The 24,751-nt window shown below is 46.5% G+C and overlaps 2 protein-coding genes across 3 annotated transcripts; both read left to right on the top strand.

Annotated features, from left to right (window-relative positions):
• Positions 1-817: 817 nt before the first annotated feature.
• DRAP1 (DR1 associated protein 1) lies at positions 818-10,942 on the top strand. 2 transcript variants are annotated; one of them, XM_078864485.1, is made up of 8 exons: positions 818-948; positions 3,957-4,029; positions 4,176-4,269; positions 4,558-4,677; positions 5,303-5,344; positions 5,553-5,658; positions 6,964-7,046; positions 9,297-10,942. In XM_078864485.1, exons 1-8 carry the CDS (start codon positions 907-909, stop codon positions 9,433-9,435), a joined length of 699 nt encoding a protein of 232 aa, XP_078720611.1. In that variant the 5' UTR covers positions 818-906; the 3' UTR covers positions 9,436-10,942. The 2 variants fall into 2 exon arrangements, with proteins under 2 accessions (XP_078720611.1, XP_078720612.1); XM_078864486.1 differs by lacking the exon at positions 818-948 and having other exon boundaries at positions 4,200-4,269.
• A 1,407-nt stretch (positions 10,943-12,349) lies between these two features.
• Positions 12,350-23,183, top strand: DPH6 (diphthamine biosynthesis 6). Its single transcript, XM_078864487.1, has 8 exons — positions 12,350-12,857; positions 14,788-14,879; positions 16,826-17,010; positions 17,956-18,029; positions 18,971-19,089; positions 19,362-19,423; positions 21,100-21,194; positions 21,818-23,183. Exons 1-8 carry the CDS (start codon positions 12,835-12,837, stop codon positions 21,909-21,911), a joined length of 744 nt encoding a protein of 247 aa, XP_078720613.1. The 5' UTR covers positions 12,350-12,834; the 3' UTR covers positions 21,912-23,183.
• The last annotated feature ends 1,568 nt before the right edge of the window (positions 23,184-24,751 follow it).

The raw sequence follows: 24,751 nt of genomic DNA on the forward strand, positions 1-24,751 counted from the left end.
GGCTGCTGTAACCAGGAGGCTTCTCCCAGTATTATCTCTCTACGTGCCATAAAGACGGGTCACTTTCCCGGAGCGTCGCCTGTGATGTTTCGCTGTACGGCCACACGCTGCGTATTGGGGATACGAGGCGTTGATATTGCTGTGTTCACTGCTGGGAACGTTGTGGTTGTTGTTGTCGCTGTGTTCACTGCTGGGAACGTTGTTGTTGTTGTGTTCACTGCTGGGCAGTTGCTCGCCCTTCTTTTCCCGTGTGTTGCCCGTGCCCTGGCTGCGTCTTCTACCCCTTCTAAATTCGGGACCAGGTGAAGAACTCCTTTCATCATCATTCTCCTCCTCGTCCTTCACTCGTCACGACTAATTAATTAAATATCATTAAGGACCCCCCCCCCCCTCCGTCTCAATGAATGGGGGGTCGCTGCATGGAGCCAGCAGCGAGACAACGTGGAGATGTCCCGCAGCCGCCATGACAGATTCACCAGCGTGGGTGGGGGCGGGGGGGGGGCGTCTCCACCAATCACATTCGCTGAGACGGCACACGCGGGGTGAGGTGGGGGTGCGCGTATCGGCCAATCACGTTCGCCGAGACGGCGCACGCGGGGTGAGGTAGGGGGGGGGGCGCGTATCGGCCAATCACGTCCGCCGAGACGGCGTACGCGGGGTGAAGTGGGGGGGGGGCGCGTATCGGCCAATCACGTCCGCCGAGACGGCGCACGCGGGGTGAGGTGGGCGGGGCGGTATGCACCGCCGCGCTTGTAACGTCGCGCCCTATTGGCTGTCTATAACTTCCGAGTCTCGTGCCCCCGCCCCCCCCCCCACTGCCGCCACTCCCCCCGGTTCAACGTGGCCGTCGCCTCCACTACAACCACCGCAGCAGCAGCAGCCGCCTCCGCCTCCTCCTCCTTCGCGATGCCGTCCAAGAAGAAAAAGTACAACGCCAGGTTCCCGCCGGTGGGTGTCTTCCACTCCGCCTAGACCCCCGGCGGCCCACCGTGGCTCTACCCAGCTCGGCCGGGCGGCCGTGGATTGCCGGGGCCGCTCGTGGGTCGAGGTGGTGGGGGGTGGTGGGGGTAGAAAGCGGCCCAGGTCGGCCACCCCTGCCCCGCGCCGCCGCCGCCGCCACCCCGCGGGCTTAGGCCCAGGCACCAGGCCTCGGATAGTTTCGCCCGCGGGGGGAGGGCGCTCGATCCCCGGGCGGGGGAGGTGCGCGGTCCCCACTCAATCTCCGGCCTCTTCTTTTTTCCCCATCGTCCGTGGAGGCCGTCCGCGTGTGGCCTCGTGTCTGAACGTCTATTGTCGGCATACATAAGCCATTGTTCGCGCCTGCTATTTATTACGTGCTGTTCTGTTTGCCAGTGCTTTTGAGTCATTGTCTGGGCACGGCTAGTGAAAGCTTCCTTGTTGCTGTCATCACAATCGGTTATTTTCTGAAAGCGGAGACCTCTCTTTGTATCGTATTTAGCCATTGAGCCATTTAGTGATGTATAATGTGTGCGTATCCACTGCCAGATTAAGGCTTCCCTGTCGACTAATGTGTTTACATTGCTGAATAAATGAATTGTCAGCCATTGTCCACTGAGAGTGTCATCATCATCATCAGCCCTCGTCTGTGCACGGCTACTTACACTGAGTTTTTCCAATGTTTGACGAAGGCTGCTTTGTTATCATGCCAGGGAGAAATACTGCGCAGTGACCCGAGCTTCCTGAGTTCAATTCCCTGCCACGGCTAACATCAGTTGGGGCTCATAATCCGAACCGACCCTGGCATTTCTACCTCACCATCTCCCATTGACCAGCGTGGTGAAGTATGGTCAGACAACCCCCGTGCGTGACCGACACACCGTGGGGAGACTTTCAAATATCGATGGGTTGACCACAAAAGGCTGTAAGTCATCCGGAGCAACCGTTTAGGCTTAGCCACTGCTGGTTGGCGACTTAATGAGCATTATTCACGGTTGTCTATCCACTGCTTTGGAACTGCAATCATCCTTATTTCATGCACCGTTACCAACTGCTGGATGAGGCCGTACCTGCAGGTCGGTTAAGACATGAAGCTGTTTCACTCAGAATCCTTAGGAATCATTGAGCGCGTGTCCTCCGCACTGCTGTATGAAGGCATGCACTGAATATCATCGTCAGCCAATGTCTAGATTTTTAGGTAAGACATGGTTAGCGCGTTGCAGTCCACTGGTTTATGAAGGCAACACCACCATCATCGTTAGTCATTGCCTGTCTGCTATTTGATGGAATGTTTCCCATCGTACAGTTTGGAATTGCGGGCCATGCCCTCCCTGTGATGGGTTTCCATGACTGAGATGTCATTGAGTGTTGTAGGACTTTATGGGTTTTACTTTTCCTTTATAGTGCACGGTGTTGTGATCATCTTGAAACACCCTTAGCATCATCAACATCTGCCATTGTGCAGCAACTCATAATGAACATCTACATCATCCTTTTCGATGGTCTACTAGATAAAAAACATGATCGCATGATTGTTCACTGATGTATGAAAGGCTCTCCATCTCGAAATATACGTTCTCTGCTATAAGCAGGTTGCGCTGCTGTCATTAATTCGAATCACCAACTACTTCCAGTGTCTGTCCACTGATAAATGAAGGCATTGTCGGGAAAATACCGTCAACTATTGTTTATTGACTAGGTATAAACAACCTCTCATTTTCAGCCGTTGTTTTTCCACTGTTGTATGAAGGCCTCCGCACGCCACCGCGGTCTCAGAGTCCTGCAGTTTTACAATCCATCTGACTGCAATGTATGATATGCGTCACACTAACAAGTGCAACTTGGCCATATTTGTCACAGTTTATAATTGCCTGTTTTGTTCACTTACGTGCTGCTTATCTGAGTAAAAAAAAGGTTTGGAATAAAAGAATAAACATTCACAGCCCTTTTGGCAATCCATTTCTGGATAAAAGCCTCCAAAAGCAACATTGGTAATGAGTTATTTGACCATGCTGCACCAGACTGGTCAGTCAGTGGCTGTTGGTGAAGGGAGGGCCCCTGACCGTGTCGGATATCACTGTCCACTCATGTTGGCCGTGGACAGGAATCAAATTCGGGTTACAGGGTTTATAACACCGTGTGCTCACCACTTTGCCTCTGCACCCCTCCCCACCACCCGAAATGTTAGCCTACTATACAGTATATATGTATCTTGGAGCTGTTTTAATGAAAACGGTGATGAATTGTCAACTCCTATAGCAGGCAGTGCTTGTCTTGTGTGGACATTGCAGGCCTGTGTGGTGTATGCCTCCGCAAAATAATGTGTTTAATCTTAATGCCTATGCCCTGTTACTAGGTGAAATTTAAACAGTCGCTTTTATGTTGCGCAGGTATCTGAATCGCATGAGAGCTTTTGAAATTACAGCAGCGAGGTGGTGATCTCCCATAGAAGTCAGCAGGGTGTTTTCAATTTGCCTGGGGCATGGCGTGATGAAGCTGCCGAATGGGATCATGTTTTGCACGATTTTTAACTGTGGGTAAATACGTCATTGTTGGTAATTACCAGGAAATGTTCGGGGGTGGTTACTGCTACCAGTGCGCACCACCAACACGTGTCACACAAGATGTGGTCGCTGATAAATGTCAGAGCTGTATTGCACTTTGCATTGCGAATTCACGAGGGTGTAAGTTTAACATATGAACAAGCGATTACCTGTTCATAAAACGAAGTTTATATAAAACTGTAACATGTTTTGTTAGGAATGTGTACTCTTCTAATGTGTCTTTATAGTCACACTGCCATAACTGTTTTTTGTTCTCCATTTTGTTTCCTGACGATCATTTGAATTCCTTCGAACATTTCCATTGGCCATTTGCATTAAAATACCAGTTATATTTAACAGCACATTATAAAATGAATACATGTTTAGGCAAACGGCCATCGATGCTCATGTTTTGGTTGAAAAGTGGAAACTCTATCAAGTGTTTGTGCATTTTAGGCGAGAATAAAGAAGATCATGCAAACAGATGAAGAAGTCGGGAAAGTGGCGGCTGCTGTCCCTGTCATAATCTGTATCCTTAAGTCTTATTCTGCCGGGAAGATCGGTTGTGTTGGCCTTTTTATATCAGGTTCACGAATGTGATGCAGCCATCTCGGGCGCGTGTCTGCGTGTGCATCTTCGGCACGTTCCTGGATTTTCCTTGACAAGTGCTCCCAGCTCGGGCCCTGGAGCTGTTTTTAGAGTCTCTCTTAACCAAAGCCTGCCAAGTAACGCAGTCTCGAAATGCGAAGACCATGACCACATCCCACCTGTGAGCAGCACATGGGGCTCGAAAGCGGCCCGCATTTTGGAGACGTTAGAAATTACAGAATTCTTCTACTTGCGTTTCAGTAATTTGTGCAGATTTACATGATATTTAAAGTGTAATATTGTAAAAACTAAAAAGTTGCTGTAAAAAACAAAAGCACAAAATACATTTTCCACAGTCATCCCAAGATAATTTTTACATCGTGACACTTGCAGCTGTGACTGCCTCCGTGTGAGGTGGTCCCAGCAGCAGCAGCAGCCAGTGACCTTGCTGTGATGTGATACGGAGCAGGAAGCAGTGCATCGAGGCCGAGCAGCAGTTTGATTTCCTGAAGGACCTCGTCTCGTCCGTGCCCGACGTTCAGGGGGAGACGGAGGAGACCAATGCCGACGGAGAGAAGGTCGTCAAAAGGTGCCCGCGCCCGGCGTTTCACATCGGTTGCACAATCACGGTTACAATTTTGTGTTGATGTAGTTTCCTTGATTTAATCGGGAGACGAAATACGCCCTTTGAGACGCACAAAAGGTTGCCTCTGGCAAGGGTGAATTAATTTTAGATGCAAAGAATATTTTGTACATTTTAAATGTAACATCTATATTAAATTTAACGATAATTGAAACCAATTTGAAGAAGGCTAAGTAAAGAAGTGGAATGGAACTTTAAAATTATAATTATACAAGAATTCGAATGCAATGTCCGCAAAGGAAAAGTGACTAAATTAGCCAAGTAAAGGCAGTGGAGAAAATGGGACAATGTAATAGCATGTTTTGCAAATTAGCTTAAGGCAGCCGAAAAACATTTAAACAAAGGCGGGCTAATGACAGAATGTGAGCACGGCTCACAGAGAAAACGTAAAACCCCACCGCATTTTGTGCATGCCCGTCGTGTGCACGTGTGGATCGCGCCTTTAGTTCTGCAAGTCCTGGCACTTATTTAATTTCTGCGTGTGGCTTAACCACAACGCGTGTATTAAAATGAGTGTTTTGATGAACAAAAAAAACACATTTTAATATGACCTTTACTCTTTTGTGTGCAGGGGAAGACCTTTGGCAATTCGCGACCGGGAGTTCTGCAGGGAGTGAGTGCCACTGTGGTTTTCTAGAGAAAAACACTTGAACTGTAAATGCGTCGCCCGCGTGGGTTTCCCCAAGCAGCTTGCAATCATCGGTAACGTAACCCTATTTATATTTTACGAATTCAAACATCTGCTGGTGTTTGGTGATAACGAAAATGGTTTTGGTGTTCCCTTTGAAACCACTTCCCCGTGGAACCCTTCCTCCCTGCAGCGTCAGGAGAGGTGGCCCAGGACGAAAAAATTCAAACGGAGAGAGGAGTGGAGTTGGAGCAAAATCCAAAGACAAGAAGCAGTCTGAGTCGGACTCAGACCAGGAGGTTAGACTGCTGCTGCTGTTGGCATGTGCACTGGGAACATTTTACACAGACTTCATCTTTTGACCAACGATTTTAATTGTCACTTGTCATGGCATGAGATAATTTTTTTTTATTTATTCTCGCAGCTAGCGGTGTACCTCGCAGTCATTGTGGCTACTTCTCTTTATTATTCTTTAAAATAAGATTATTTTAACCCCGTCCCACCCCTAATTATATTACAACTATGGTTGTTGGCTTCATGAGACGAAGATCTTTCCATACGGAACGTCCACAGCAAGCGGTACATCTATTACAACGTTTATGGTGCTGGTTGTTGCGGGCCGTTTACATGTTGGGCCTATGCTTGGCAATTATATAAAAACAATTTAGAGAAGGACCTGGGAAGATGTTACAGAACTTATTCCGAGTCACTTCAATAGTCCTCCTTTAATTCTAGATTTGAAGCTTTCGTGACTGCAAGGAATCATATTCTTAGGTTTTTTCGGTAAAGTCACGTAGGTAAAACATCAAAATTAATGAAAATAAAATAAAAACAAAAATCACGACGTTTCGGAGGCAACACAAGTCTCCGTCATCAGGTGGGACCGTCACAGCCGAATTAGCTGCATCAAGCACTTGATGCATCAAGCACTCCGTCATCAGCACTTGATGCATCAAGCACTTGATGCAGCTAATTCGGCTGTGACGGTCCCACCTGATGACGGAGACTTGTGTTGCCTCCGAAACGTCGTGATTTTTGTTTTTATTTTATTTTCATTAATTTTGATGTTTTACCTACGTGACTTTACCAAAAAAAACCTAAGAATATGAGTCCTCCTTTACACACTCGGTTCGCCTGTTACATGCCCTGCAAAGACACTGCATTGTATGTCAATCACATTTATATATTTTGTAATTCTCAGAGCTGGAAGTATCCCTAGGTGGTTGGGCAGAGACCATGAACTCACTTTACTCACCCGGTTTAATCATGAGTAGTTGAAACCCAAATGTGATCTAAGAATCTCAGCTGTGACCCCTAAGCCCACCTGGCCACCTATTGTAACTTTTCAAGTGCTTCTATTGGCTTTGTGGGGAGTGGAGCAGTGTTTGAGTGGTTTCGTGCATTGCGCTAAGAATCCAGTGGCTTGACTTCAACTCCTAGCCACGGCGAGTGATTTGAACCCCCGCCTTCAGCAACCCGCACTGACCAGTGTGAAGTATGGTCAAACGACCGACTCGGAACAAGTAGGTGTTCATCATCCAGCAGTGAGTGACAAATCCCCGAACAGACATGTAATTGGTTTTGTACACGTGCTGTGTCCACAGGAGGGTTCAGAGGAGACCGTGTCGGAGGATGAGGACGAGGAGGCGTCGCATTCCAGTGCCGACAAAGCAGGAAACATGGCCAAGTAAGACGTGTGTGTGGAATTTTGGCCCCTAAACGGGATGAATCACCCACTCTCTCCCTTTCCCGACAGGTCTTCACACCATTAGCTGTTGAGAAAACTACGCAATGTAAACATTAATGCGGCTGTTGAAGTGGGGCATTCGGCATGAGTTTGAGGCGCGCGCTCTACTGCGTTAATGACTGTAGGCCATGTGTTAGGATTGCTTGCCAATTTTGGTTGTGTACAGTTAGTGGGGAATTATCGTGCATGCGGGCTCATCTTTAATATGGGTGATAATTAGTCCGTCGAGCCTGGAGACAATGTGATATCCTATGTTTCTAAGACCTTCAGGTGGCAGCATGGAAGTGCAGTGGTAACACTGATGCCTCACAGGAAGAAGGTCCTGGGTTCGATTCCTGACTGGCAACTTTCTGTACGAGTTGTTTTGCATGTTCTCCCTCTCTTCTCCATGGGTTTTCTCCCGGGTTTTTCCAGTTTCCCATCATAGCAAAAACGAATACAATAAAATCTTGACTTAAAGCTTTCCTGACTGCAGGAATTCATATTCTTTGGGTCTTTCAGTAAAGTCACGTAGATAGGTTCAAAGAAAATAACAAAAAACTACGATGTTTCGATCGCAAACTACGACGTTTCAATCGCAACACAAGTGTTCCTGATGACGAACGCTTGTGTTGTGATCGAAACGTCGTAGTTGTTTTTTTTGAACCTATCTACGTGACTTTACCGAAAGACCCAACAAAATAACAAATACAATGTAACTTGTATAGGCCAAATATCTCACTGCTGAAAAATTTCCTACACAGCAACATCTCCCCCCCACTGTGGAAACTTGGCAGGATCCTCCTGAAAGATTCTAATGAAAAAAGTGCCTGCATTCAAAACATACATCTAGTGGTGTGATGTGAAGGTTGTTCATTGAGACCCACATGAATCATAATGATTAAAATCAACAATGTGTTATGTTGCATTTTAATTTCGTGAAAAACACAGCAGCAGCACATTTGGAGGTCAGTTTTTTTTACAAAGCAGTGACGCGCTTTACAAGATAAAAATCATGCATTACACTTTTTCATGACCTGCATGAAAATATGCAAAAATGTTGAATACGAAAGTAAATCTTGTAAAATTAATTCATGCATAATTGAACTCAAGTAATTTGCACAAATGCACGTCGGTGATACCTTTTTGTGACACCTTCAGAACGATTCCAGCCGTGTACACGGCAACGAGGTGTGTACGCAGGGACTCATCCTTGTCCTATGCTTCTCAAGCCAAAGTGGGACTATGATTAATTAACCTATTTTAGCTTGACCTGGGTCACCAATATAACAAGCTTTTAGTAAAAAATAGTCGATCAGACATTCATTGATAGGTGTCTGAAGCGAGCAATTGCAACCAACTCCTTTTGTACTCATTTGTCAACTCCAGGGCACGTTAGGCACTCTGAATGTTGCCGACTTGGTGAATTCATAATCCATTTAATACTTTAAATTCTAAAGTTCTAAGTGAAATGAAAAAAACGTATTTCAATATGGCAATGTAATGGTGTCGTACATGATATAGTTGGTTGGTCACATTCATCATTGTTGTCCAATGGCATCGCACTCAAATGTAATCATTGGTCCCGGTCAACCCCAAGTGTGACTTAAACAGGTTCCTTGGGAGTGGGCAGGTAGGAACTTGGTTGGACATCGCATTCGTGCGATCCGTGTCACGCGGTGCAAGCTGCGTGGGGCGGTTCGTCACGTGGTGCTGAGCCCGCCCGAAGCGCTTTATGAAATTCAAATCGAGGGCGTGGCTATGCATGACAGACATACAAATAATCCCTGGTGGGCAGTGTGGAACTGTTGTTCCTACCTGTACCAGCTATTACTCAAATAGTGATGTCAGTGTGACTTTGACAGGCGAACAAACTTGCCATCAGCCCTATTGTCATGCATCTGCTCCTCCAGGTTGGGGGTTAGGCTCACAGCAAGCACCCTTCACCTGGAAAAAAGTTTTCAAATGCTATGAAATGCAGAAAGATGGGGAAAACCACCATCTTATTATACTCAATATAGCTGATACTGATGATGATTAATATAAGATGGATGTAGTGAATGCCAATGCTGATGATAGAATAATACCCAATTGATGGGGGTGGTGATGACGAATAATTCCCAGTGGATGGAGGTGTTGGTGGCGATTATGAATAATACCCGGTAGATGTTAGTGATGCAGCTGCTCTGTTATTTTTTTGCTGTGCCACAGCCTCGCTGGAGCGAGCGCGCCGGGCTGCCGCTTCTTCCCGCTGCCTGTGCCGAGCGTCGCCATGCCGACCCCGCCGGTGGCGCGCCCACCACCGGCGGCCGACGGCGACGACGACGATGACGAGGACTACGACTCCTAGGGGCGGCCGAAAGTCGTTCCGTTTTAACCCCATTCAACACGTGTACAATTCATTTTCTTCACCCACCACCCATGTAATTTTTCCCATTTGTTTTTCTTTCTATACAATGAGATTTTGCGAAAGCAAGAAAACGCAGGATTTTTTTTGTTCCGTTTTTGGTGTTCGTGTAATTACTGGCGTGGATGGGGGGGGTTGAGTTTGGCAGTCGTTTGCATTGATTCCATTTGTGCTTTGCACAATTTAAAGTGCTGGTGTAGGTAAGGAAACAATGGCTTGTGATCTTTAGTTTTTCCTTTACTCCCTTACCTGCCTAAACTTAACAAATGTTAATTTGGCACGAATGGGTCAGCAGGTTGGAATGCAGCGAGTAGGAGATGTTGCGTTGATCGTCGTGCCACTCCAGGTAGCATTGCATGACGCAGCAGTGCTAGCCCGAACGCTTGTCTAGCGAATTATTATTTACATTTTTGGAACGTGTTCACTTTTGAAAATACATGTTATCGCACTTGTTTAATCTAAACTCTTGGAGCTGGCCCAGACATTGGAACCAATGCAAAGCCACCGAATGTCAAACTAGTCATGTGTACATAGAGTTTTGTGACTTGGGTTTTATTCCTGCGGATGTTTTAACTTTTTAGATTTGTAAGCCTTGTAAAGAGTTAATTTGGTTTTACTTGTGCTTCTCATGCTGTGTATGATGGACAGTGCCCTCACATATACACATAGTACAACGTGGCCGTGATTCCCCCAAGACGTGTTGACCCGATTTCTCCAGACATTGTGGTTGAGAAATATAGAGAAATACACTGTTGTTTGTATGACCTGAGAATTTGTATAGTTGTCCTGCATCGTATTTGCGGCGGTGCTCAGCCACTCTGTAAGAGTGAAGCTAATTTGGGGTCGTTGCTAAGGACATTGGAAAAGATGTTTAATGGGTGTCGATCCATAAAACCGGTTGTGATAACTAAAATGGTTTTATTCAGTTTTTGGTTAACAAAATATATTGTCCAAACCACTTCAGTTAATAAATTAAACTTTTTTCTAAAACTATAAAACTCCTTCAGCCTGATATAATTATTCAGTTTTAGATGTCACATCACTTCGTTCCGCAGCTTTCACTTTATGCCTCATTTCCACAATGGCAATGTCCCACTTTCACACTGTCTTGATGTACGGTTGCAGTTATACACCACGTAAATACATTGCATTGCGTAGTTTCGCAAGCCTTCCACCTTTCTGCACCACATGGACTTGCATGGTCACTGCAACCCACGAATGCTTTGGCTCGTCTCGTGGGCCTAACTTTGCACTGACCACAAACGTGACCATGTGTGTGGTATTGGAATGCGGTATGCCGAGGAAAATCTCCACCCCTGTGGCGATGTTTTCCATTGGTGGTCTGTACTTGGAGGAGGGTGGCATAGTGTGTGGGACTGCTAGCTCCGTGCTTTTGATTTGACATGGGTGGGAAAGTCTTCGTGGTGGGAACCCCCCCCCCCCCCCCCGACTAAAGCAACAACAGCAAGGTGGTCGGCACCGAGCCGTCATCGCCAAGACCGCTCTAGTCCAGTTTTCGGCCACCCCAATCATTCAAGTTCTCTTGAATTCACGGTCTCAGCCTGGTCGTAAGTGGCTGCACACACAAAGTTAAATTCGTTTGTTCACTCGCATTGTTTTATTCCACCAATTTGACGATTAAACATTTTGGTTTGCTCGCCATGCGACAACAAACTTTGCAAGGGCATGACATTGTGTATCTCGGCAGTGGAAAGAAGAAAAATGTAAGCGATTGAAAGCATCGAGGCATAGTTTTGGCAGTTCAAGAAATGTGAGATCCAAAATATCAACGACTTTATCTGATGATGCATCACGAATGAGGTCGGAAGCCCTTAAAGTTGGGCCCAGTTTGGGGATCCTCGAGTTTTGGCAGTTCAGGAAATGTGAGATCCAAAATATCAACGACTTTATCTGATGATGCATCACGAATGAGGTCGGAAGCCCTTAAAGTTTGGCCCAGTTTGGGGATCCTCGAGTCTCGGTTCCATTCGGATCAAATCAAGGTTGGAGGCCGAGGAATGGCCATGTTGGAGTTTGAAGTCTCGTGTCAATGGGGTCGGGAGTCACGGCAATCTGGTCGGAGATAAAAGTTGGCAGCGTTGGGATCAAAGTCGGGTGATGGGGGTCTGACAATTGGGGTCATTTGGGTGACGTTACAAGGGGGTCTAGGATTGTCGCCTGTCTGGGATTGACCTCGACAGGTTGAAAAATGTAAAGTTTTTGGGTGCGAGATAAATTGCTTTGTAACGATATCAGGTGGTATGCTGAACTTTATGACAGTATAGTGCACAACCTTGATAGATCTAGGTTGACTACTTAGATTACACATGTAAGCGGTCAATCGGAAGCTTCGAGGCCAGGTTAAATGAGTGGCCAGGTTTTAGGTCATTGGATGAAAGCTTATGCCACTGGAGTTTGCCCAAAGTTGGTCGTTAGATTGGTCACAGTAGCAACCAGGCAGGTTCAGGTCATATGTTATTGGGTCATGGGCGTTAGATCAGCGAGTCTGTTTGGAATAACAAGGTAGGTAGGGGTCACGCTCACCTGGTCTTCCACGACCCTGGCAGAAAGAACCCACGACTGAATGAAGTCCTCCACAGTGCAGACAAATCAATTGTTATCGGTCCTTCGATGCCTCCAGGTTATTGCCCCCACCCCCTCGCCTTTATCAACCCGCACTGACCAACGTGGTGAAGTATGGTCACAAAACTCACCACGACCTGCACAGCGTGGGTGTTGTTAGCCCAATATTCAGCAGTAGATTGACAAAAGTGTTGCACTGTGTATAAAAACAAGCCGACTACGTCTCATACCCATATCTATCCCTCCACGTAAAATGTTTTTCTGTTCACACATCTCATCAATTCACGTCTGCCGGCGAGAGACTCAGAATGTGTCGAAACCGGTCTCCAGTAATTTCAAAGCTGAAATTACGCACTCCCCACAAGGCCGCAACGGCTGATGGGAGACGTGTTAAAAAATATGCAAAAAAAAGTGTATTTGTTTTGTGTGTACATAGCGAGGAGGCGCGTTTGCCATGCGTTCTATTGACTTTCCCCGTTCGGTACCCGTGGCGACAACCGATGGTAAAACTCGTTCACCACGTGGTGGGTGGTTGGTTGTGGTTTGGTGGTGGTGGTGCCTCACCTTGAAGCCCCCCACATTCGATTTCGCGCAGAGCACGTGGCAAGCGCGCGCGCGTGCGGCTCCTCCCACCCATCGCTCATTGGCCCCGCAGCCTGCCACGCCCTCTCGGCGCTGTCGACCAATGGGAGAGTTTGGCGAGCGGATGCGAAGTGGGAATTGTGAATCGACGGCGCCGTGGTGGAGGTGGAGGAAGCGATGAGGGTGGTGGCACTAATCAGGCGAGCGGGGAGACAAAGGCGGTCAGGCCCGTTGGGAGGGGGGGGCAGGGAGACAAAGGCGGTCAGGCCCGTGGGGGGGGGGGGGGGGCAGGGAGACAAAGGCGGTCAGGCCCGTTGGGGGGGGGGTGCAGGGAGACAAAGGCGGTCAGGCCCGTTGGGGGGGGGCAGGGAGACAGGCGGTCAGGCCCGTTGGGGGGGGGGGCAGGGAGACAAAGGCGGACAGGCCCGTTGGGGGGGGGGCAGGGAGACAAAGGCGGTCAGGCCCGTGGGGGGGGGCAGGGAGACAAAGGCGGTCAGGCCCGTTGGGGGGGGTGCAGGGAGACAAAGGCGGTCAGGCCCGTTGGGGGGGGGGGGCAGGGAGACAAAGGCGGTCAGGCCCGTTGGGGGGGGGCAGGGAGACAAAGGCGGTCAGGCCCGTTGGGGGGGGGGGGGATTGTGTTTTCTGTGTGTGAGTAATGTTGGGTGAGTGTGCCGAACTGATCTGGGGTTTATCCGTAGTGTGTGTTGGTGTGCGAGAACTTTATGGGCATAACGTGAGTGCTTTATTGAGTGTGTGTGTCAAATATTGCTTGTGTGAGTAATTATTTGTGTGTGTGTGAGTTTTTAGTTGTGGGCATTGTGTATCTGGTGTTGTGTGTGGTTGTGTGCCGTTCTGGCCTTCATAGGCGCTCGCTAACAGCACTTGCCCCAACAGTATGTTAAGGTTTAACACGTAGACTTTCGGGATCAATATTCATAATATTTAGTTTTGGGTTAGATCGCGTAAATATATATCTTAAAAGGTCGAGTCGGCCTATATGAATATATTTGGTGCGATTTAATCCCAGAAAAAAACTATATTATGGAGTCTGTTTAGGCTATACGGGGGAATATTTGTGTTGAGTGTGTGTGGTGTGTGTGTTGAGTGTGTGTGGTGTGTGTGTGTGTTGAGTGTGTGTGTGTTGAGTGTGTGTGTGTTATTACTGTTGACCAGCAATAACACCGTGCTGATGAAGTGCGTGGTAGGCAAACCTAAAGTTCAAAGCTTGCGTGGTCATGGCATTTGGTGTCTCCCTATCAGTAGCAGACGTGGGCTTCCCCGTGGTGGACTCAGCCTGATAGGAACCTCCGGGACATGCGGTGGTGATACATCTCTGATAACAAAATAACACTGACCTATGTGTGCGGCCAAACGGCTCGTGTGCCTGCTGTTCTTTTTTTTGGAACTCGCTTCATTTGCTCGTACAGCAAACGACCGACGATTGACCGGTGAAAATTACAAGGCAATAGAAACACGGAAACGAAAGTGTATTGGACAAATGGTGCAATGGGGAAAACCTGGAGAAACTTGATGTTTGGTAACTTGGACGCAAAAAGGAAGAGATTAGGGGAAACGTATAATATGTTTGGGTGCGAGTCGCCCCTGCACTTTGTCACACTTAACTGCGGAATCCACTATTCAGCTCTGTAAATGAGAACACCAACCAACCCATCGTGACACTAAACACGTGACTTGACTGACACGCATTGAGACAACTCTAAGACACCGACAACAACAACAACAGCGAGAGAAGCCATGAAACCGATCCACAGTTTCCCATCCGTTTCACTGCTGCCTCTCGATCAGTCGCATTGGCTGAAATCGATTGTGATGGTCACCCAAAAATAAAGGACCACAATGCAATTATTCAGGAACCGTAGGCCGACTTATTTTTTGCACAGGTTTCTTGGTGATACCCCTTGCTGCAGACGCCACTGTGCCTATTTCTTCTTGTGAACCGTGCAGGTGTCGATCAACGGCGATAGCGAGGCCAAAATCTCTGAGAGAGTGGAGTCGTCTTAGCATCATAGACGTCACGAATGACTCCGTCGTGAGTGGAACAAGTGAGACGGAGCAGCGCTTTGAACTCGCAGGTGATGATGGCTGTCTGCCGTGTGCGCGTGTTCGTAGCGGCGGCAAGGACAGCTGCTACAACTTGATGCAATGCGTGGCCAAGGGTCACCAGGTTGTGGCGCTCGCAAACCTGCAGCCCGTCGGCAAAGGTGAGCTCGCCCCCCCCCCCTGTGTGTAGCTCCACACAGGTGTGTGTTGGTGTGTGTGTGTGTGCTGGTGTGTGTGTTGTGTGTCGTTATGGGGAGCGGTAGTGTAGCGGTTAGCGCTACGCTGCGCTACAAACCCGGCGACCCGGGGTTCGATTCCCGCTCACGGCCAACGCCAGTGACGATTATCTGAACCGGTCCTGGGCCTCCCCTAGGTGGACTCAGACTCAAATTAGTACCTGGTGCGGTGTGTAAACATCGCCACTGGGGAGACAAAGGCGGTCGGGCGTGGTGCTGGCCACCCACCCCCTCGTGTACCGTTCTGGCCTTCATAGGTGCTTGCTAACGAGGAAATTGTTTTCGCTTCACGCGTTTTTTGCTTAACGCAATACTTTTCAGGAACACATCTACTGCTGCGTTCGACGTTTGACCCAACATCCCAATGCAGAACCCTCCTGAAAGAGTTATTTAGTTTCGCTAAGCCTTTCCAGGATAGTTACACTTTAGATTAATAAAATAAATAAATCAACTCATATTTTTTTGTTTCTTTTGTCATTTTAAATTGAAATGTCAGTGGGAAATTCCACGTGAAGTGTTTCACACACCTGGCCCCTGGTCCAGGGAGATTGGGTTGTTGTGGTGAAGGGGAGGGGGGTGGGCGTGACTATATTTTGGAACTGTTAAGATTTCCAGGTAAAGTGGAACCACAGTCAAGTGCTTGCCTGCTGCTCAGATAGTGACCTGCAACCAAGATAAGGGATGACATTATCGACCTTACAATGTTATTGGTTACAGCAATGCGCTGCTTCATTGACTAAAATCCATTCTTGTCGATCGCATGCGGCTCCTGTTTCAATAGAGGAGACTGACCGACTGATTCTTACGCTCGCAATACATGCATTCAAGGAAGGCGCAATAGTTATTGATTTACAATCTATGGTATGTATATGTTAATCGTAAGTAAATTATATGCTAATATATTTCGGCTAATGCGGCCAATTAAACTACTAATGAGACGCATAAATTAGACAACAAATAATTGATAAGTTTATTAATGAAACTTAAGACGCATTTTTATAATTTAGCCTTATGACTTTCTGATATGATTTTACTGTTTTGTTAATTTTTTTTTATTGTGTATTTTTATTACTTTAGGAGTGTTTTTACAATATTTGTCTTTGTAAGTGATTCATTTGAACTAGTGTGAAGTGGCCTTGAACGTTGTGGTAAGAAAGGTGCTCTGTAAATAAAGATTACGGTTGTTAAATGATGACAACGAATTGGGACAATTGACCACATTGAGTGGGAACTTGAGAAGGTGTTGTTATTTTATTGGTGCTGGGCCCCACTTTCTAATACGTAATACTTATTTACTTAGAGTTACTTGCTTACCTTTTCACTATTTTGCACTCCTGTGGTTTGTATTGTTTGTTGATGTGAATCACTGATCCGCCTCGACTGGACATTTATCAAAAAGAGTTTAATTGCTCATCAGAATCCTCCAGCATAAATAAAGATTCTGATAATTCACTTTGGCCTGTGCTGCTGTGTAGCTGGCTCTTTATCTCCTTCTATATTTCGCTGCCCCGACTCATTTGCCAACCATGTAATTTTCTACCAGAATGTAACTTTTCTTTCCCGCTATTTTTGTAAATCGTCTCCAGATACGATGCATTCAGACACGACGTATTCACTTTATGCATTTAGTTAAATCGTTGCTGCGGTGCATTTTATTGAATGCAAATTAACTTTGTTAGTAATTTGGTGGCATCTCTTGTGCAGTATTGTCACGTGTCGCACTGTCTCACGAAGGCCGTTATTCCGGCCAATACAATTAGGCAGGCCAATACAATTTAACGAAAAAGTAATTCGGGTGATATCCTGATTGGTGAGGGCGAGTGTAACTTGCCAATGGACCGCATATAATGGTGTGTCCTTCGTTGCGCCAGACGAGCTGGACAGCTACATGTACCAGACAGTGGGACACCAGGCCGTGGGCCTGTACGCCGAGGCGATGGCGCTACCGCTGTACCGGCGCTCCATCCAGGGCGAGACGCTGGAGAAGGGACGAGACTACACGGAGCATGCCGGCGATGAGGTGGAGGACCTCTACCACCTGCTCAAGGAGGTCAAGGTCAGAGGGTCGTGCATCTCGCACGTACGCGCATATACCGTACGGTGCAATGTGGATTCATAGCGTGTCTAAATGCGACAATTTCAAGACGCTGTACAGAAATAATGCCCGTCTTTATTTTGTAGCGAGAGGCAGTCATAGGCAGAGGAGAAGAGGAAGGTCTTGAGTCAGGACTTGAACAGAGGTACGGAGTCGACGTCACTGAAAGGGAGTTTGAGACTGGGTGCAGCAGAGGAGAATGAGTGACCTCCCACTGGACAAAGGTTGGCTGGGAGCTTCAACAAAAAGCTTTGGTTGCAGGAGTGGAGTGTGGGTGGAGGGGAGTGATATGAGAGGAGAGAGATAGGAGAGTGCTTGGAGCGTGGTGAGAGGGGAAGAGGTAGGAGAGCATATTTTAAATATGGTGATTGCGATCATTAAATTTAAGCCCTTGAATAGATTTTTTGATTAATTTGATTTAAAATTAAAATGTTATTTAAAAGAGAAGTTGAGTAACTATTCGGAGCTGAAGCAACTCGGCCGCTAACCACAGCCTACTCATCTTGGCACATCCTTTATATGAACCAATTGGCAAAAAATATAATATTTGTCATGAATAGTCTTAATTCAAATTTGAGTAGATAGTCCTATCAGAGATGTAAATGTGGATTGTGGGTAGGCATGGTGGCTGGAGTTTCAAAAGCTCTGTCGGTGAACTTGTATACATGTCACTGACAAGGTAAGGATAGAGTAGCAGGAACATCTTTGACAGATCTTGTCCTGCCCGGCCACTTTTTTTAAAGTCCTTGCGATGATGTCACATTGAAAGTGGATGGTCGCCCCCATGTGGACAGGTTGTGCTCCTGCACGCTCTTGCGGCAATACTCCGGCCCGGTCATTTGTGCCAAGTGATCGTTTACGCTTGGTAATTGATGGCTGCGGTGTCGATTTTGTGGTGTGCGGCAGGAGAAGGAGGCGGTGGAGGGTGTGTCTGTCGGAGCCATCCTCTCCGATTACCAGCGTCTGCGCGTCGAGAACGTGTACGTCAGCCTGATGGAGGCCGCCGGAAGCCGGCGACACTCCCAGAATGTTAAACTTTGATCTTTTAAACAACTTCCTTGCCATTTTCAATTGTGCTATAGGCATCATGTCATGAGCAGAAGTAAACTTTCGTATCTCTTGCACAGCAATGCATTTCTTCATGTTCGAGAATGGCTCCCTGAAGCTGTTTCTAATCAATCTTAAGTGACCCCTGGTCCATACAGTAAGGAGCAGAACTTCCCATCCTCTCGCCTACAGAGTGTAATGTACATTACGTGAAAGTCTCACCAGGATATTTCATTCTCAAGATGCTGTAATTTATCCCAGTTAAGTGTAGAACCAAATTTAATGCGATGGGTTTATCTGTGCAGTAATTGGTGACCGTGCTGAGTAAATCAACTCGCTGTGTTTGAGAACCCGGTCGAGTGTTTTTAAAAAGCTGAGCTTGGTAATGAAAAGTAACATACCAATGCATCTGAAGATAGAGTATTCATCAGCGCCTACCTGTTATGACACATGAATCTTAAACATGAGCACCTACAAACAGGATGGAATAATAGCTCAAGTGTGCAAAGAAGCATAGAGCTATGCATGCTTGGGATTACGCTGAGGAATACATCGATTGGAGTACATATGCAGGTTACAGATATAACTTTGACTGTTAAGAAAATGAAGTAGGTTTGGGCAGGACACGTCACCAGAAGGGATGATGGCCGATGGTCAAGAATAGTGACGGAGTGGCAGCCAAGGGATGAAACGTGTCCGAGATCACTGCCACCAAGGGGATGGAACGATGACATCGACCCGTGTGGAGGTGCTTGCCAGATTATTGCATTGCGGCGATTGTGGACGATGGCGGCGACTTGGGGAAACTGTCATCCAGCAGTGGATCGACGATGGTTAATGACGATATCGTGGGCCTGTGTGTGTGTGGGAGCAGCTGCGAGCGGCTCGGCCTGACGCCGCTGGCGCTGCTGTGGCATAGGGAGCAGGAGGAGCTTCTGCAGGAGATGGTGACCGCTGGCGTGGAGGCCATCCTCATCAAAGTGGCCGCACTGGGTCAGGCCGCTGCCCTTAAACTGTACACACTGCTAGCCCCACGTCTTATTTCAACAGCAGAACATTCATAAGAATAATGTCAGTGTCATTTTTGTGTAAAAAAAGCCTAGTACATCTGCAGTTATTTTGTCCATCCATTGGTGCATGAGGGCTTATCCACAAGCATGTAGGTCATGGAGGTAATTGTTCATACTTCACCATGCTGGTCATTGCGGGTAGAACTCTGGATGTAAACACAGTTCTGACTGGGAGTGTTTTGATCTGTGATGAAGGTCTGGACCCACGCAAGCATCTCGGGAAGAGCTTGCTTGAGATGTCGCCACTTCTGGTATCGGTAAGAACCTGGGGCAAAACACTGTGCAGCGCTGCGGATTTACAAAGCGTCTAAAAGCAATCTGTCTATCGCATAGAGAGAGCTGATCAGTTATAGGTCTCTGTAGGTTTATTTGAGTCAAACAGCTTTGTGAGTGTATGGGACGTTATACATGTCTATACAAAACAATTTGGATTGAACATGGCGTCTATATGCGACCGTATCTCAAGACACAGGACAGACACTGGGTTTATTGAACGAGGCAGTCATAGGCAGAGGATTAAAGGAAGGCCTTGAGCCTGGACTTAAATAGGGGCGCATAGTGTCGACAGCTCAGGTAGTTGGGGGAAGAAAGCTCCAGACTATGGAGGCACAAGTGGTTAATGAGTGACCTCTCACTGAGCAAAGGTGAGAAGTCCACAACAATCATAGTCACCATTACAGGGTCAGAATGTAGGTGAAGGAAGATGCAACCAAGAAAAAAACAAATACAGTCCTGCAGATAGGCAGACACTTTTTAAAGGTTTGTTAATTTACAAGACCTGAAGGTGGTTGAGTTGCTCGGTTCGAATCACTTGGGCTGGCACCGCTGAGATCCTCGTTTTGAGTCTGGGATTCAGCCACCCGTGTATAAACCGAGTAGTCGCATATAGTGAGTTGATGCCGTCAGCCTAGTCACGAATAACTGCACAAACAAAACAATTACATTTGTTTGCTTAATTTGAGAATCTTCAAGATTTGCGATTGTGTAGCGCCCCCTAGTGTGTAGGTGAAATATCACTTCGTAATTCCTCGTCTATATCCCCTTTTGTGGGCCGTACTCTGGCACCTGTTGATGCGCTGCTGTGCAAGATTTCTGAATGGTTAATTCATCTCATGTCATGACGGTGATTGGCATACATTTGGGAGAGATAGACATTTTATAAGGTCTGACATTCCGACCTTAGTTACGACGCCACCTTTAAAAGCAACATCGTTTTAGAAACTTCACGAGAGTGCACTCAATAAAGTCACTTTAAAGTATTTTTTCTCGATAATGGAGCTTCATACTCGCATTCTGAAACCCATAGCTGTATTACGTATATGCGAAGTTACAATGGCGGAGCCAAGATTTTCAGGTAGGGGGGGCAACCCCTCCAGCAATGAACAATGATAGAGGAGTTGTTAGTAAGTAAGGACTTGTCCCTTGCTTTTTATTCGACGCGTATGGGGTGATGGCGCAGCCATCGATCGAGGGTCGAATTCGAACCGCGTGTGATCGGCATCACGCTCGCTGAAGGTGAATGCTTTCAGGGAAGTTGTGTACTGTATACGCAACTGCGCACAATTCTGTGAAGTCACTTATAGCCGTTTTGCCGTTACTTATTGCCAATTATGGACTCAGACTATTGTCTTATCATCGCATAGTCCCTGGCACATAATAATATGTTACACAGTGGCAGTGGGGGTCGCAAAATGCCGATTTATTACTAGTAAACCCCAATGATCTGATCTAAATTAGGGATTTCGATCGGATCATTGGGGGGCACGTGCCACCCCCCACCCCCCCCCCACTGGCTCCGCCAGTGCGAATAAAGATCTGTTTGTTGGGTTGCGTCTACCTTCAATGCAAAGGGAATTATTCCGTACATTGTGCGAACGTGGTGACTGTTCTTGCTCCACGCTGACCATTCACATGAGCGATGCCCTGTCCACAGCTCTCGCAAAAGTTCGGGGTCCACGTGTGCGGGGAAGGCGGCGAGTATGAGACGTTCACCCTTGACTGCCCCATCTTTCACAAGCGAATCGTCATGTGAGTTCCGTCCCCAGCAGTGCCTCCAGTTGACCTTTGTATGCGACTCCGTTTAGAGAAAACATGTATATTTACAGTGCTTTGGCAGTCCACTGCTGTGTGAAGGCCTCCCCACTCCATGCTGGATCTTTCGGTATTGTTTGACTATACTTCACCATGCTAGTCAGTACGGGTTGAAGGTAGGGGCCCAGGACCGGTTCAGATATCGTTTGGCAATGATGTTGACCATGACTGGGATTCTAACCCAGGTCGTTGGGTTTGTAGCGTAACTCATGGACCACGAGCCACTGCTCCTCCCTTAACATTATTCTTAATGATGACGTCCAGTTTGCATTGTGCCTTTCACTGTCATTCCAAGGTGCTTAACATTCTCAATGTTGACTCAATGGCTAAAGATGCTTTTTTAAGTGACTTCAGAAGTTCTTCGGTGGGCCCATCTTCTGGGGTGCAATGCTTGCTGCAAAAGTCCCGTATTGCAAAATGTCTTTGTCTTATGATGACAACAATCATAAAGACATTCTAAAGAGAAGTGGAAACAGCCATGGCGAGTGCAAGGAGCGCAGTTAACATTGCCCGTGCAATGTCTTCATCCGGTGAAGAAGTGCGGTTTGTTTTCTCTGTAGAGACGAGAGCGAAATGGTCATCACATCGGACGACGACATCGCTCCTGTGGGATACCTGCGTTTCCTTCGCATGCATCTGGAAGACAAGTCCTGACCGCCACTCGTAACAAGAGTTTACTTGAGCACTCACAAAGCGGTATCGTGGGAGGAACACGTGCTCAACTGCTGAGGAGGAACTTGTGGAAGTGTGGTTTTGCAGCTTTGGAGAAATTACTTCTCCTTTTACTTTGCACGTAACAATTCATCGATTTAAAATAGACTCTTACGCAGCAATATACGTGCATAACATTGTTTGTGTGAGAATTGATCACAGTACAATGTATGAAAAGCATATGCAAATGTTACATTTAGGATAATGGAGCGAATGAGACTACAAATGAGACAGAAAAAGAATGATGCAAATGAGACGATGACAATTTCTAAAGGTTATTTAACTGAATTGTGACCTCGATTTGTGATATTCAATCGCAGGTGAAAGGTCCAAACTGTTTCGTCTGTATTTTGCACACAAGCATTAGTTATGGGTGCAATACTGCTTGTAATTATTGACCGTGATGCAAAGTCATGGCTATGCCTGGTTTTCCTCTGCGGCGAGCAATTATCTGGTACAGTCTTGCACAAATCCCAAATTCCTTGTGGTTAGCAAAACCAAAATCTTGGGTTATCTTTAAAATGTGTGGTAGCTATGAAGCAAATTTCCTCCCAAGTGTGCTGCTTGTGGTGTAGAAGATGACTACTGATGTGCACTATGTTTCATAAACATGTGATGAATATGTTGCTTAATTTCTAGGCATGTTTTGCTGAACTGTTGTTTAACAGGCCGATAAGTGACAAAACCCTTGTCTTTTGAGCTGTGGAGGATATTGTTAATTCACAGCTCTCTGTCAATCCACTGCCTTGCCATACTGGTTCAGTTATGGTCAGTGCACGTTGGTGAGGGGGTTGGATCTCAGGACCGGTTTAGATATCACTTGCCACTGACATTCGTCGTTCGCCAGGAAGCAAACTCGGGTTGCCAGTTTCATAGCGCAGTGTGCTAACCACTGTGCCACCCCCCCCCCCCCCTCCTGGAGGATTATGAGCAATAAACAATTATAACTTATCGAACTAAAATATTGTTTTAAACCTGTGGGTCTTTTTGTTAACAATTTGCATGTGTTTAAGCAGAAAACTGGGCTAGTTTTGCCTTTTCCAATTCTCATCGGCAGTGTCATACCTGTTTGCATTGAGGTTACCTTGTGAAGGTTCAACAAATGTAGCCAACGAATTGTTATTTTTAATACTTGAAAATAGTTTAGACATTCCATTCTGTGCGAGCGTTTATCAGATAGTTGCATATGAAACATACATTTTTAAATAAAATATGTTAATGACCTGGTGTGATGTTGATTACCGGCTTGTGATGACAGCTTGTGGCTGTAGGATTTTAATTACGGAGCCTCGTGGGCAGCAGATGGCAGTGCGTTTAAAATTAATGTCTCCTCTAGATTCGTCTCTACACAAAATATTAAAGTTATTTTTATCAAAACCCATCGGCCAAACAGTGTTCCCGAAGCGCATGGCCATTTAATCAGTATTGATTCAATTCGTGACAAAAAAAACTAGGTTTCGACATTTGATCCTTATGGTGGTACCCCGGGGTACCAAATAATAAAAATATTGCCGAGGCAATTAAATATTTTATTTCTGGGACACTTTTTTCAAGGGGTGTACACTTAACTCCGCGACTGGGGTACCAATCAATCCGAAATCAGTGCTACTCCGCGATGTTGAAACGCCAAACAGCATCAAAAATCCGTTATCGAAAATTTTTACTTTGAATCGTGCATCGTGTACAGCTCGTCGAGATAATTCGATTGCTGCATCGCCGACCATCACCATCAGACTAAAATGACTGCATCACAGACATTGTGCGAGAGCCGGGGGCTACTATGGTACTTGCCCGGGGTTCTATAGGGGTCCTATGGTAGTTCCCCGGGGTACCGCCACAATGTTCATTTGGTGTGGCATCAGCAGTCAGGCTCGCTCGACCGCTATATCTTCATCATTGGCCCCCTTCTGCAAACTATTGAACGGACCCTTCAAAAAAACTGCAAGAGACTGTGACTTTCCTGGGTAAACGAGTGTAGTAGTAATATTAACACTAATATGTTATTGCTACATCATGGGACCTCCTTTGCCAGTACCAAAATATGAGAATAGGTTTTGCCCTTTTTTCTGGCAACAGAACAGGTGTTAAGATGTTAAAACACCAAACTGAAACCTTTTACAAGGAATCATGGCTGCATTAACCACACGACTTGTGTTCAGAATGCAAACAAAAAACGTACTGATAATATATGCATTGTCTTGGAAATTGAGTGGTCCACACCAGAGACAGCTTTCTTTTTAGCCTAGTCTCAATACGGTGTTAGACCGGAAAAAAGGGGAAAACCTATTATCTCAAGATGTTATTGGCAAAGATCATCACTAATGCTGGTGAACAATTGCCGGATATTAAAGGCAATCAAAAATACAAATTCGTGATACTGCGTTGGCAGTGGTGTACACATCACAGACAACTCGCAATATTAACGAACCCGCAGAGGTTTATAAAAAACATTTACTACTGAGCCAAGAATGTCTGTGTGTCCCGTGCGTGACGTCACTCCGCGTCGGTCAGCCCCCCTCATTAATAATCATGAGTGGGTGACGTCACTCCTCATGGGGGGCGAGGCGCCTCCTCCCCCCTCAACGTCAACTCACAACCCTCACTACACAGGCAGAAGGAACCCTCACGTCACGCGATCTCCGTAACGCTGTTGAGACATTGAAGTAAAAAGGACGTCGTGATGAACAAGGGATTATAACCTTCATTATTTTATTTCTATTATTATTTCTATCATTTTTATCATTTATTTTTTACCTAGGTGACTTTACCGAAAAAAACTCAAG

This window comes from Lampetra fluviatilis, chromosome 18 (assembly GCF_964198595.1).
Source record: "Lampetra fluviatilis chromosome 18, kcLamFluv1.1, whole genome shotgun sequence".
Lineage (NCBI taxonomy): Eukaryota > Metazoa > Chordata > Hyperoartia > Petromyzontiformes > Petromyzontidae > Lampetra > Lampetra fluviatilis.

What these genes read in the sequence shown, in the direction of transcription:
- DRAP1 (XM_078864485.1), top strand. Translation starts at nt 907, where the DNA reads ATGCCGTCCAAGAAGAAAAAGTACAACGCCAGGTTCCCGCCG. An exon ending in TGCTGTCCCTGTCATAATCT is followed by an intron (nt 4,030 to 4,175) that starts GTATCCTTAAGT and finishes AAGTGCTCCCAG; the next exon opens with CTCGGGCCCTGGAGCTGTTT. An exon ending in AAAGCAGGAAACATGGCCAA is followed by an intron (nt 7,047 to 9,296) that starts GTAAGACGTGTG and finishes GCTGTGCCACAG; the next exon opens with CCTCGCTGGAGCGAGCGCGC.
- DPH6 (XM_078864487.1), top strand. Translation starts at nt 12,835, where the DNA reads ATGAGGGTGGTGGCACTAATCAG. An exon ending in CCTGCAGCCCGTCGGCAAAG is followed by an intron (nt 14,880 to 16,825) that starts GTGAGCTCGCCC and finishes TCGTTGCGCCAG; the next exon opens with ACGAGCTGGACAGCTACATG. An exon ending in TTTCACAAGCGAATCGTCAT is followed by an intron (nt 21,195 to 21,817) that starts GTGAGTTCCGTC and finishes TTTTCTCTGTAG; the next exon opens with AGACGAGAGCGAAATGGTCA.